The sequence below is a fragment of the Lynx canadensis genome, chromosome B3, assembly GCF_007474595.2.
Source record: "Lynx canadensis isolate LIC74 chromosome B3, mLynCan4.pri.v2, whole genome shotgun sequence".
Classification (NCBI taxonomy): Eukaryota; Metazoa; Chordata; class Mammalia; order Carnivora; family Felidae; genus Lynx; species Lynx canadensis.
In genome coordinates, this window is record NC_044308.2 from 46307385 (window position 1) to 46321465 (window position 14081).

The 14081-nt window shown below is 38.8% G+C and overlaps 1 protein-coding gene across 2 annotated transcripts in view; it reads left to right on the forward strand.

Moving 5' to 3' along the window:
• Nucleotides 1–14081, forward strand: part of ALDH1A2 (aldehyde dehydrogenase 1 family member A2) — a 99464-nt gene that overhangs the window by 46647 nt on the left and 38736 nt on the right. For both annotated transcript variants that reach the window (XM_032593631.1, XM_032593632.1), the window contains exons 5-7: nt 5744–5805; nt 7820–7948; nt 8075–8188. In XM_032593631.1, the coding sequence (XP_032449522.1) occupies nt 5744–5805; nt 7820–7948; nt 8075–8188 (305 nt within the window). The remainder of the gene's footprint in view (nt 1–5743; nt 5806–7819; nt 7949–8074; nt 8189–14081) is intronic.

Here is a 14081-nt window from a genome sequence, read left to right on the forward strand (position 1 = left end):
TCTGTTCCTCATTTCTAAGGTCAAAGACTTTTCTTAATACAGTTCTAGAAATGGCTCAGTCTAAACATTGTCAATAAAATGTGATCCATAGTTCACCCAGATTAATGGTATAATAAAGTATTTAATTGTAAGATTTTTATATTCTTCATGAGGTGTAAACATTCAAATATAAAAACACATCAGAGAAGTTGCCTCTTGGTGTGTTTTAAAATAAACTTTTAAAAAACATTTTTTTAATGTTTTATTTATTTTTAAGATCGAGAGAGACAGAGCATGAGAGGGAGACACAGGCTCAAGGCTCTGAGCTGTCAGCACAGAGCTCAACGTAGGGCTTGAACTCATGAACTGTGAGATCATGACCTGAGCTGAAGTTGGACGCTTAACCAACTGAGCCACCCAGGCGCCCCTAAAATAAACTTCTAAGAGAAGTACCTGTTACTCTGTCTTTTTTTTTTTACTTTTTTGAGTGCAATAGAAAAGAGGCTGAGAGATAAAATTCCTATACATGTGATTTTGTGTTTCTATTTTGGTATCTCATCTCTTCTTTAGTTTTCTGCACCATAGTTATGTTCTAACTTGTTGGCTCAGAACGTTTTTCTGGTATTCTCATCAAATACAGCCCTTTCTCGCTGAGTCTGAGCTCTCTCTGTAATACCCCATATAGGTAAGAAGACCTAAGATCATCGTAGCCTTAAAACGGAGTATCTGAGTTTGGGTGGCGATTTTTTTTCTCTATCAAGCTGAAGCACTTTATAGCACAAAGCTAAAGAAGTGAAGGGAACAGCTTTTTAAGTCATCTTGCCAGATTTAGAGGACATTATTAACATAAAAGGTGGGAAAATGGGCTGTTTCTTTCTCTTAGGCAGGGAAGAGTTCTCGGTGTGTACCCTCTTAGGAATATGAGAGACAGAGAGAAGTAACACTGTGACCCCTTTGAGTTGACTCTGCTTCTATGAAGAGGAGAGAGGCACTCAGTCCTGGGCTGCCCCATCTCAGGGGACGTGGTGTTGCACTGCAGTGTTCCCTTTAGATCTTAGCTCTTGGAGTTTATGTGAGTTCTCTGTGTCCACATACCAAATCCCCACAGAATCTTCTTCACTCTTCACAAAAGCATTGTCTTTTCCCCCTCATTTGCACTCCATGACATCACATCAAACTCTTGATTTTGTGGTTTGTGATACCCGTCTAAATCCAACACTCTGTTCACAGGAAAGTCTTACAATGTTTCTAAGGGCAATGAACTGCAAGTCTGATGACCCAGATTCAAGTCCAGAAGCCACAGTTTAGCCAGTTAAATCACTATAGACCTTACCACTGTGTGCCATTTTTTTTCTCGACTTAGAAAATATAGATAATAACTGTTGCCCTATCTTTTCCATAGAGTTGTTTTGAGCACGAAATGAGATAAGAATGTGAAAATAGTTTGTAAAGCTTTATAGAAATACATGTGTTTTGTTCTTATTTTAGTATTTTTTAAATATTAAAAAGATGGATCAGATTCTCCTCCACTTAAACTCCTTGCAAGCAAATGAGGAGAGTTACCAGAGCTAAGCAAACAGCAAGTAAATAGAAATGAACTCAGCAACTATAAAGCAGCTACAAGTCATCATGATACACTTGGAACCTGGGCTGTAGATCAGAAGCACCATAATCACCTGGGAGCTTGTGGAAATGCAGACTCTCAGGTCCTGCCCCAGACTTACTGATTCAAAATCTGCATTTTAACAAGCTCTCCAGGTTCTTCATGTACACATGTATATTTGAGAAGCACGATGGGCTATACCACCTGGCACTGGAGCATGCAAGGTGATTCCACACAGTAAAGTAGTGAACATTTTTTATCTGAATTATTTGGTTTGAAGTAAATATTGCTAGCTCACGAAACCTGTTGCGTCATACATGTTTTTAAGATGAGTCTAACAAGTAGCTATTTACATATTTTTAAAAGCTGATTTAACAAACCTTTAAGTAATAGAGTAAGTGATACTTGGATGCGACAGAAATTATGAGGGTGTCTCGCAAGTGATTGGCCTTTGGGTAACATCAGTGTAGAAGCTTGGTGGGATTCAGGGCAGGGCCATAGTGCTGGAAGGACCTGTGGTGCCACTAGCCCTAGCCAAGGGCCCACGTAGAAGGCATAGCTCTCACGATTGCCAGGCATCCTAGGTCAGACTAGGGGTGTCCAGAATTATCTTCTACTAACCAGATGAGAACACAGACTGAGCTCAAGGCCAGGGCCCCTTTATGTCTTTCACTCAGGATTTTTTGAGGAAGAGTTCAAGCACTGAAATACCCTTTATTTCTTTATTTCCTGCTTAGAGGAGCTGTGGGGATAGAAGATTCTCTAGCCCATTCTTTGTGCCAGCCTTTAGCTAAATGTCAAGTCTGTGGACAGTTCATCCCAGAAGTGTTCACTCCCCGTAACTCATTTTCTCCTGGGACACACTTACAGAGTCAAGTTCAATTCCTTATGAGCCCAGCTTTGTAAGATTTTGCCTACTTTTTTTCTCTTCTTTCGTTTTTTCAGTAACTTTCAAGATTATGTAAGGAATACAACTAAATTCTCCAGTCATTAGAATATAGAGGGGGACACGCTCCATCTGAACCGCTCCAGTTTCCCACATGTGCTGCCCCCGGAAACGCCTGTGTTGTCCTTTAGTTCAGGTTCCCATCTTCTCAGCCCATTCGCATGCCTTCTTGACCTGACACTGATTCTGTCATCTGTGATTATCCATCCGAAGCCATCACCTTGGCCAAATTACAGTTGGGAAGGATTTCCATGCGAATGAATCCCTCTAGCCTCTTGATAAGGGTTATTGCTCCTCATGAAAAAGCTTCCAGGAGGAAGAGCCTGGCATCATATTTATATCTTCCATACACACAGAGAAGTGAAGCAGTAAAAGGTATTGATATTAAAAAAAAAAGAGAACCTTTTCAGAGATCTTAAGTTGAAGAAGGGTAGTAACTTGCACTTTTGTAAAGAATGATGTCTATGAGGGGGTGCCTGGGTGGCTCGACTTCAGCTCAGGTCATTATCTCACAGTTTGTGAGTTTGAGCCCCATGTCGGCCTCTGTACTGACAGCTCAGAGCCTGGAGCCTGCTTCTGATTCTGTGTCTTCCTCTCTCTCTGCCCCTCCCTCCCTCTCAAAAATAAATAAACATTGAAAAATTAAAAAAAAAAAGAATGATATCTGAAACTTCTTGAGTTGTCTGCATGCAAAGCTTGATTTTTAAAGTATCACTCAGACTTATTGTCATCCAATGGCAGTTTCCACCTTTGGGCTATTGTTTGTTTTAATGGAGATATGTTCTAAAGTAATTTCTATAGTTGTTGAATGCTTGCATATTTCCTAATTTCTTCCATTTGAATCAAGATATGTAACGCAAAATTCAGGGACAAGCAGCAGATTAGGAAAAAACCTCACATATACATGTGACAGAGACCTGATTTCCTTAATATACATATGTAGAGTCCTTCAAATAACCAAAAGGTTGAATGACCCAATAGAAAAAATGGCAAAAGATATCAATCTGAAGGAAAAAAATTGAAAATGGCCAGTAAACATGAAAAGCTTTTCAAGCCAAATATCTACCATTCGTCACAGATCAACACAGGTCGCCAGTTTGCACCTGTCAGGTTGACTGAAATTAAAATGTTTGAAAAATCACAATGTTGAAGGATAGGGAAACATACCATGTTGTTGGAGTTACAAATTGTGTGACTTTTAGGGGCACCTGGGTGGCTCAGTCAGTTAAGCGTCCAACTTCGGCTCAGGTCATGATCTTGTGGTTAGTGAGTTCGAGCCCCACGTTAGGCTCTCTGCTGACAGCTCAGAGCCTGGAGCCTGTTTCGGATTCTGTGTCTCTCTCTTTCTCTGCCCCTCCCCTGCTCGTGTGTTCTCTCTCTCTAAGAATAAGCATTTAAAGATTTTCTTAAAAAATTGTGTGACTTTTCTGAAGGGTGATTTGGCAGTATTTATCAAAATGTAAAATGCATATTCACTTTAATCATGCAATTCTCCAGATATGCAAAGATCATATACAATGAGCCTGTTTAAAGCATTATTTATATTAGCCTAAAGGGAAAGCAATTTCTGTGCCCCTCAGGACAGTTCACAGCAGTACGGTTATGCAGTGTGCCAATGGAATAGCATTCAGCAGTTGAAAAGATGTGTAAGCTGTATATGAAAACACGTGAGAAAAAATACAGAAGATTGTGAGTAATATGATCACATTTATATTTTTTAAAAAGGCGGGGCAGAAATAAAAGGATGCTATATATACTTGTATGTGAAAAAAAGTTCTGTGAAAAGACCCAGAAGCAACAGATTGCTGCAGATTCTGGGAAACGAGGTTCAGGGGAGAGAGACCTTCAATTATTTTTAAATGCATAATTTTGTATTTAATTAAAACAATTCTGTGTGAAAACTATGAGTGGCTTAGTTGTGTTGAGAGACAATGATAAACCATCACGTTCTTTCTCTTCCCCCAACCCACACACTCCTGTCCCCACTTCATCCTTAATAGGAGTGTTCGTCACGAGTAGTTAACTGAGGGTCTTCGCTTTACTGGGAACAACTCTTGAGACAGAAAACAAATATGAGGGAAGTGGCCACAGGGTTGGCAGGTGAGGGAAAAACAAAGACATTGTCCAGTACCAGCAGTGAAGAGCCATATGCTAAAAGCAAGCCATTCTTTGGTTATTTCAATTAACCATTTAAAATAATTCAGATAAATATAATGGCATTTCTCTAAAGAAAAATTTGGTTTGGATTTCCTGGGTAATTATTCCAATTGCCTATTGCTCCTATAGGGAAAATAAGGTTATTAAATTGTCCTCATTTCCATGGCTAATTTGAGGGCAGAGTCTTTGGGTTTTTGATGGAATCTTCTTTGAAGAGGACTTTTGACTTCTTGAAAGATGCCTTAAGATGTCTGGCTTCCCCAGTGCCCAGAAAATCTGTTTTGACACCTGGATTGAGTTACAAAAAAGACCTTACTTTTACTACTCACCTTTTCTAGTTGCCTGCCATTTTAAACTTACCCAGTAACATGTTACTTAGTTTTGTTTTTGTTTTTTTAATAGTGCAGAAAGTTATTTAAAATGTTAAGGTACCTCAGCTTTTAAAGAACTGTTTTACATTTAAGTATCATTTTAATTTTTTTTAATTGTTTAGAAAGTTTTATTTATTTATTTTGAGAGAGAGACAGTACAAGCAAGGGAGGGGCAGAGAGAGAGAATCCCAAGTACGCTCTGTGCTGCCAGTGCAGAGCCAGACGCAGGGCTCAAATCCATGAAACTGTGAGGTCATGACCTGAGCCGATTCCAACAGTTGGACAGACGCTCAACCATCTGAACCACCCAGGCACCCCCATTTAAGTATCATTTTAATACTTAACATAAAATTTAGAACTTACTGTTTTCTACTTCCCAGCCCCCCTCTTCCCATCTTCTCTCCCCTCCCCCCACCTCCTCAGGAGACTGCTTCTAGTGTCATAAACTTGTCTTTCATTTCGCCTTTAAGGTTCCCTCATCAGTACCCTGGGTGTCCAGGAGCCATATCTGGAGCTACCCCAGGCCAAGTGATAAGCTCTTCTACCAGCTTTCCTATATGGTTGAGTAGGATGTTTTCTCAACTTTATTTCTGGTTTTGTGGTTGCCACCCAAATTCTCCCTCTGCGGTTTTTTTTTTTTTTTCCTAATCCAAATTCTCTTGTCGTGATCCTGCTCATTTCTTTCAGATGGAGATTATTTTACTTTTACAAGACACGAACCCATAGGAGTGTGTGGACAGATCATCCCGGTGAGTGTATCTCCTCACGCCTCATATTTATTTTCATTTGAACCAGTTCTCTTAGAGATACATAAAACATGGACCTCAGGAGGTGTGCTTTCCATTACTGGGGGAAAAAAACTGAGCTCATGTTGTTGACATATCTTTAACAGCCTCCCTGCAAATGCTTATTTGAACAGGTTAATAGGGTTTCGGCTCCGTTACCAGGAGTTGAGTTCTCAAGCCGTGGAATTCTCATGATTAAAATAAGCAAAGCAAAGCCCAGTGTATTAATAACCTGCCCTTGGTTATGGATGTCCATTCTGCTTATGGAAAATTAATGCTTTGTTATATTTGCTTGTTTATTTTTTAGAACTATGACTCACCATCTTTCCAGGCATATTGTTTTATATGGTCTTTTAATCCCATTCTTTCCCACTGTTTCTTTTCACAAGAATCTAGATAGAAGACTGTACAGAAGACACAGCAGTACAATTAACGTCACGGTCATAATTGAAACCATGCCGGGCTGTTGTATGTCTTGTAAAGGGAAATAGATGTAGTGCTTAGTGTTTGGATTGGAACATTAAACATTGTCTTTTTTTCCCCCTTTCTCTCATACACAGCCTTGGCACTGTACAAAACATCACCGAATCTTCCAGCAGTACTAGTAATCATTCTGGCAAGGATTTCAGGGGAGGCTCAAATTAAACTCTTAAAGCATAGACAAGAAATTTTCTCTTTTCAAAATATAGGAGAAGGTAATCTTTGGCTTTGGGGGCCAAAGATCTTTGAGAGGTATTAGTACTTTTTTCACTGATCTGCAAGCTGTGGGTTTCTGTGAAATTTATTAGAGAATGGAACAGAAAATGAGAGGTTGGTGTAAGTTCTGCTGCTCCTGTACCACCCAGGGTAATCCCATTTGGATCAGAACAGGGGTGAGGTCTGTCACCTCAACTGCGGGAACTCAAACCTGCTCGCCTTGCCCTTCCCCACACTCTTGGGGCTCCAGCTTTCACTGCCAGGACAAGAGCCACTTGTCAGCCAGCTCAGGCTCAATTACCGCACTCCAAGATTTATATACTGTAGATGGAATTAAAACATCACTGTGGACTCCCAAGTTTATAAACAACCAAGGGGAAAAGAAATTGGGTGTTTGGTGAAGGCAAGACACTTGTATATTTTTGCAAGCTTGCCAGGGCCAGTGGGAATCTCTCAAGGGTGGCAGCTGAGATGCTTCAGGCAGAAACACACTGTGGTCAAGGGCTGCAGCAGGGGACCAGGATTTCTGTCTTCTTTCTTAATGAAACTATCAATGACACCTGATAGTACTGAGGTTCATCCCTGTGCTTATGACAATACAAGCTTAATATGCTTTTAAAATCCCTTTAAACCATTTTAGGCCCCCAATTCAGATACTCAACATATATTTTTCAGTGTCTGTTAGTTTTATTTTGCAATAGAAGGGAGACAAGTGAAAATTGTTGCATCCTCATCAGTAGGTGTGCTTTCTTTTGTGTATGTTTTGTGACACCACATGTCTATAAAGAAAAGGCACTACCTTGAAATACGCGTTAACTTAAATATAATTCACAGCTGGACTTTTCTCATCTCACTCTTCCACACTGAAGAGCTCTGAAGCCAGTCTGAAATTCCTGGTGTAAAAAAATCACAAATGCAAGAGAGAGTTTTCATAGACAAGTACTTAACTGGAACCAAAATCCGATTTTAAAAACATAAAATGACAGCAATGAACAGCCAAAACAAAGCAAAGAAAAAATTCAGACTCCCTTTTCGCCAGGAGATTTCTTTTGGTAGTTGGGCAGTTGGGATATAATAATTTGCCCAATAGAAAAGGAGAGCTTTTCCAGGTCGGTCCTATTCTCTTCTTAATGAAGTAATTAAAATATCCGAACATCGATACTTGGTGGTGGGACAAGATTTATGTTGAGGCCTCGTCTGAGAAATCTGAGCAGTCACAGCTTGAAAACAAACAGTAGAGGAATATTTTTTCATTTATCAACCTTGAGTTTCTTCCTTTCAGTGGAACTTCCCCCTGCTGATGTTTGCTTGGAAAATTGCTCCAGCTCTTTGCTGTGGCAATACAGTAGTTATTAAACCAGCAGAACAAACACCACTCAGTGCGCTCTACATGGGAGCCCTCATCAAGGAGGTAAGAGAAACCAACCTTGGGAGTGGCTCCCACTCCCCTTGTAGTTGGGGCCTACTGGAGCATAGCCGATTTAATGTGCTTCATCAGCTTTCACAAGCCACGTTTCCTCCAATTCTGTTTTGTTAGGCTGGCTTTCCGCCGGGAGTCATCAATATTTTGCCAGGATACGGGCCAACGGCTGGGGCGGCAATAGCTTCTCACATTGGCATAGACAAGATTGCATTCACAGGGTCAACTGAGGTAGGTACCTGAGAAACCATGGGTCAAGGAACAGTCCTGCAAAGGAGTAGAGGGTTTGAAAGAAAACCGGGTATGTTATCTACAGGCTGGACACCAAAAGAGCAGCGAGTACCCAAGCCCTCAAAGGGGCACCATTGGTATCATAGCTAGAATGCTCGCGAATGTCAAAGTAAAGTTGTGTGTTGATCTTTTGATGTTGCAGGTTGTTGAGTGTTTTTTTGTGTGATGCCATCTTTATAAACCTGTCCCGGGAGGGGTGGGGAACCCTATTATATTTTGAAATAAAAGGAACACTTACCAGAGGCAAAAAGAAACAAACAAAATCTGTCCCAGAAGCTGGGGTTCTAAACACTTTTTGGAGTCAAGAGCATTAATGGCAGAAGCAGGTTAAGAAGCTGGAAATCTAGTCTCCAGTTGAGATTAAAATGGAAACACAGTTCTCTCTCCTCATTATTTCACCACATCCTGTAGGTGCCATTGGCAACTGTAACTATGTCCACGAGCCATAGGGATGGTAAAGAGCAGGGGGTCAGACAACGTCTCTTGGAAAAGGCCAGCTAGTAAATGTTGTAGACCTTGTAGGTGGTACCGTTTCTGTTGCGACTACTCCACTCTGCCCTTGTAAAGCATGAAGCAGCTGTAGGAAATGTAGAAGCTGAGCATGGTGACGGGCTCATAAAACTTTATTTATAGATGTGAAATTTGAATTTCATATAATTTTTACACATCCCAAAATATTAATCTTCTTTTGATTCCTGCTCCCAACCATTTAAAAACACAAAAACTGTTTTTAGTTTGCAGGCTTTACTAAAGTAGGCAGGAGGCCAAGTTGGGCTCATGGGCCATAGTTTATTGACCCCTGATACAGAGTCATAAGTCTGCTTAGAAAAATTTTTGTATAAAATGTTACTACCAGTGTCTTAGATTCAAGTAATAGAGATAATAAAAAAGAGAGTCTGATTCATTGTTTCAAGTAGAACTTCACAGATGACATCACCTTTGAATAAAGCATGTTTGTAGATCTCGAGGAACAGTGTGCCACCCAACAGAAATACAGTGAGAGCAACATTTGTAATGAAAAATTTGCTATTAGCCACATTTAAAAATTTTTGAAACAAGTGAAATTAATTTTAATAATTATTTTATTTAACCCAGTGTATCTAAAATACTCGTTTCAATTTATGGTTAATATAAAAACATCATTGTCACAGTATTTTGCATGCTCTTTTCAGTTCAAAGTCCTTGACATCTGGCATGTATTTTACATTTACAGCACATCTCAATTCAGTCTAGCCACTGTGTGAGTGCCCTGTAGCCACATGTGGCTAGTGACTACCACGCTGGATGGCACAGGCCTAGGGGCCTGATTATATCATTGCATTTAATGATACTTGGTTAAATTGACTCATGTCAAAAAATGTCCATAAGAGATTGGTTAATAAACCTGAGTATTAACTTATAGTTAGAGAATCTTGAGTTTTCTGTTTGTAAAGAGTTAATCTTGTTTCCAAACCTTTTATTCTAGTTGTACTCATTATAGTAATTCGCAATTTTAATGAAATATGTAAACCAAAATGTGAGTGTGAAAGGAAAATATAGTTCCTATTTAAACTAAGTCTAGTGTCTTGAAAAGATTTGCTAAGAGCTAGATGCCTTAGAAACTGCAGTCAGTTAAGACTGGGCAAGGCAATAATAAAAAAATTGGGGGAAAATATAATGCTAGATAGAATGTGCACCTAGATCGTTTTGCAAATATTTTTAAGTCTTTGCTCAAATTTCTTTTTTAATTTTTTAATGTTACTCATTTTTGAGAGAGACAGAGACAGAGCATGAGCGAGGGAGGGAGAATCTGAAACCGGCTCTAGGCTCGGAGCTGTCAGCACAGAGCTCTACACGGGGCTCGAACCTGCAAACTGTGAGGTCGTGACCTGAGCCCAACTCAGACGCTTAACTGACTGAGCCACCCAGGCACCCCAGTCTTCATTCCACTTTAAGGAAACTGAAACCAGAAACCTTAAACAGTATTTTAGGAGTATGGTTTCATCAGAAAGGACAGGTGAACCTATAATTAAAGTTCTTAATTCTATATCAAAAACTAGAGAATGAATTAAAATGAAATACTTAAGGATCTTTCCCTGCTTCAACCTCTTTATATTAACCAATCGGCGGTCCTGATTGAGTCAGTTAAGGGCTTTCTAGTATAATGTATTTTTGTAAGTTTATTTATTTTGAGATGGGGTAGGGGCAGAGGGAGACTCTGCGCCATCAGGGCTTGAACTCACAAACCCTGAGATCATGACCTGAGCCGAAATCCAGAGTTGGATACTTAACTGACTGAGCCACTCAGGCACCCCTGTAATATATTTTTTTTAATAAAAATGAGATCGTAATATATAAAATGAGATATGGCACCTTGTCAGTACTCATAGATCTCTTTTATTCATTTTAATAGCTGAGTAGAATACTCCTGCATCAGTTTATCATAGTTTAATTAATCCTTGCTAATGTACATTTCAGTTTTTAGGATTTTTTTTTCACTTTTTTTTCTCTATTATACAGACCACTGAAATGAAAATCTTTGGAGATCTAAGTGAAATTTTGTTCATATACATATTAGACATTCTACTAGATACAGTTTAAAAGTGAAATTATAGGGGCGCCTGGGTGGCGCAGTCGGTTAAGCGTCCGACTTCAGCCAGGTCACGATCTCGCGGTCCATGAGTTCGAGCCCCGCGTCAGGCTCCGGGCTGATGGCTCGGAGCCTGGAGCCTGTTTCCGATTCTGTGTCTCCCTCTCACTCTGCCCCTCCCCCGTTCATGCTCTGTCTCTCTCTGTCCCAAAAATAAATAAACATTGAAAAAAAAAAAGTGAAATTATAAAATAAAAGGATGTTTATGCTTTAATTTGCTTATTACCAAAAATGCATTAGAGTGATGTTTCATTTATAAGATCTCATATATTAAGTATGTTAATCTTTTGCTCCTTGTAGGATTTGCAAATACTCTGCGAATATTCTCAAATAGTCTCATGTATTCACTTTGATTTTATTTTCTTTTTAAATAGAAGTGTTTGCTCTGCACAAGTTTTTAATTTGTCTCTAGTCATATCTTTCATTCTTTTCATGGCTTCTGGGTTTCCGGCTGTCTTTAAAGAAACCCTTTTAAGATTATACAAATGATCCTTAATATTTTCTTTTATAGTTTTGTTTTTGTTTAAATCTTTAACTTGGTTGGAATTTATTTGCACGTGTAATGAAAGATGAGACCTAAGTTTGTTTATTTTTTATTTTTTGAAGTATTTATTTAAATTCCAGTTCGTTAACATACAGTGTAGTATTAGTTTAAGCTCTACAATTTAGTGATTCAACACTTCCATCCAATGCCCGGCTCATTACAGCAAGTGCCCTCTTTAATCCCCATCCCTTATTTAACCCATCCCTCTACCCATCCCCTTTGTTTGTTCTCTATAAGAATCCATTTCTTTTTGTCATTTGTTTTTTTAGAGAGAAGGAACATGAGCAGGGGAGGGGCAGAGACAAAGGGAGGGAGAGAATCTCAGGCAGACTCCACATTCAGCACAGAGCCTGAGGTGGGGCTTGATCTCCTAACCCTGAGATCCCTACCTAAGCTGAAACCAGGAGTTGGACACTTAACCAGCTGCCCCTCAGGAGGCTCCAAGAGTCTCTTTCTTGATTTGCCTCTCCCTCTCTTTTTTCTTCCCCTTTGCTCCTTTGTTTTGTTTCTTAAATTCCATATATGAGTGAAATCATATGGTATTTGTCTTTCTCTGACTGACTCAATTTGCTTAGTATAATACTCTCTAGCTCCATCTATGCTGTTGCTAATGGCAAGATTTCATTCTTTTTTATGCCTGAGTAACACTCCATTATATATACATACCTATACATACATACATACATACATACACATCCCCTACTCTTCTTTATCTGTTCGTCAGTGGATGGATACTTGGGCTGTTTCCATAATTTAGCTATTGTAGATAATACTGCTATTTTATAAACATAGGAGTGCAGTATTGAATTAGTATTTTTGTATTCTTTGGGTAAATACCTACTAGTGTGATTGCTGGATCCTAGGGTAGTTCTATTTTTAACTCTTTTAGGAAGCTCCATACTGTTTTCCCGAATGGCTGTACCAGTTTGCATTTCCACCAACAGTGCAAGAAGGTTCCCCTTTCTCCACATTCTCACCAATACTTGTTTCTTGTGTTGTTTATTTTAGCTATTTTACAGGAGTGAGATGATACCTCATTGTACTTTTAATTTGTATTTCCATGATGACCAGTGATGTTGACTATTTTTTTTTATAAATGAGTGTTTGTTACTTCAACACCGCTTATTAAATACTCTATCCCTTTGCAGCTAATTTGAATACAACATTAACATTATATGATAAATTTCCTTATATACATGCTTCTGTTTTAGGACTCAAAATGTTGTCTATTTTTTCACTAGTACCAGATTCTCTTAATTACAGGGTTTTGAAAGATGTTGCAGTATGGTAGGCAAGATACCCTCTGATTTGGTTTTTCAAAACCTTTTAGCTATTCTTCCCATTCTTTCAGGTAAAATTTCAAATTGATTTTCTTTTTATTAAATTTTTTATTGTTTTTTATTTATTTTTTGAGAAAGAGACAGAGAGCAAGCTGGGGAGGGGCAGAGAGAGAGAGAGAGAGAGAGAGAGAGAGAGAGAGAGAGAGATACAGAATCTGAAGCAGGCTCCAGCTCTGAGCTGTCAGCACAGAGCCTGACGTGGGGCTCAAACTCACAAACTATGAAATCATGACCTGAGCCGAAGTCAGAGTCTTAGCTGACTGAGCCACCCAGGCGCCCTCAAATCGATTTTCTAAACACTTTGCCTTCCTCCCAAAAACTCTCATTGAAATTTTGACTGACATTGCATTATCTGTGTGTAATATTGAGGGCATGTGCTTTCTGTGCGAGACTGACTTCTCATCTGGGACATCAGGCAAATCTCTTCATTTATCTGTCAGTCATGCAGGGTTTTTAAAGTCACAACATCATGTATCAGAAAGTTAAATTGACGCATGACCTAATCCTTCAGACTGGACAAGAAGTGGCCTAGTGATATCAGCAAGAACGTAAGCACTTGTTTCTGGGCCGCTTGAGTTCAAATCTCCGTATTGCCATTTAAGATTTTTTTCAACTTTTTAAAAAACTTCACTGAAGTATAATGTACACACAATAAAATATACCCATTTAAGTACCAGATGCACACAAAATTCATCATAATCATCGCCCAAATCAAAATACAGAACATTTCCATACTCTAAAAAGATTTTGCATGTCTCTTTGTGGTTATCACCCTTGGCCCCAGGCAACCCACTGATCCTTTTTATATTTCTCTAGAATTTTATATAAATGGAGTAATACAATATGTACTCTCCTGTGTTGGGGTTTTTTTGTTGTTGTTGTTGTTGTTTAATATGAAAGATTTATTATTGCTTCTCGGCCTTTTGGCTAAGATCAAGTGTGAAAGATTTATTGATGTGGTTTGGTGTAAGTCTCCGATCCTGATTTTTGTTTTCTACTTGTCCCAGCTGTTTTTTTGTTCCTTTGGTCCTCCTTTTTTTGCCTTCTATTGGATGAAATGAATACTCCATTTTATCTTCTATTGGATTATTAGCTATACCTCTTTTTAAAGTGATTGCTTTAGTAAGTACAATATGTGTCTTAATCATAGCCTGTCATTAAATAGCATTGTTACTTCATACATAATATAATGACTGTAAAACAGAATTCTTCCACTTCTTATACCATCCTTTTATGCTGTTTTCCTATAATTTACTACTACATATGTTATATACTTTTTGATAACACAGCTGTCTTTAAAAAAATATTCAAAGCAAGAAA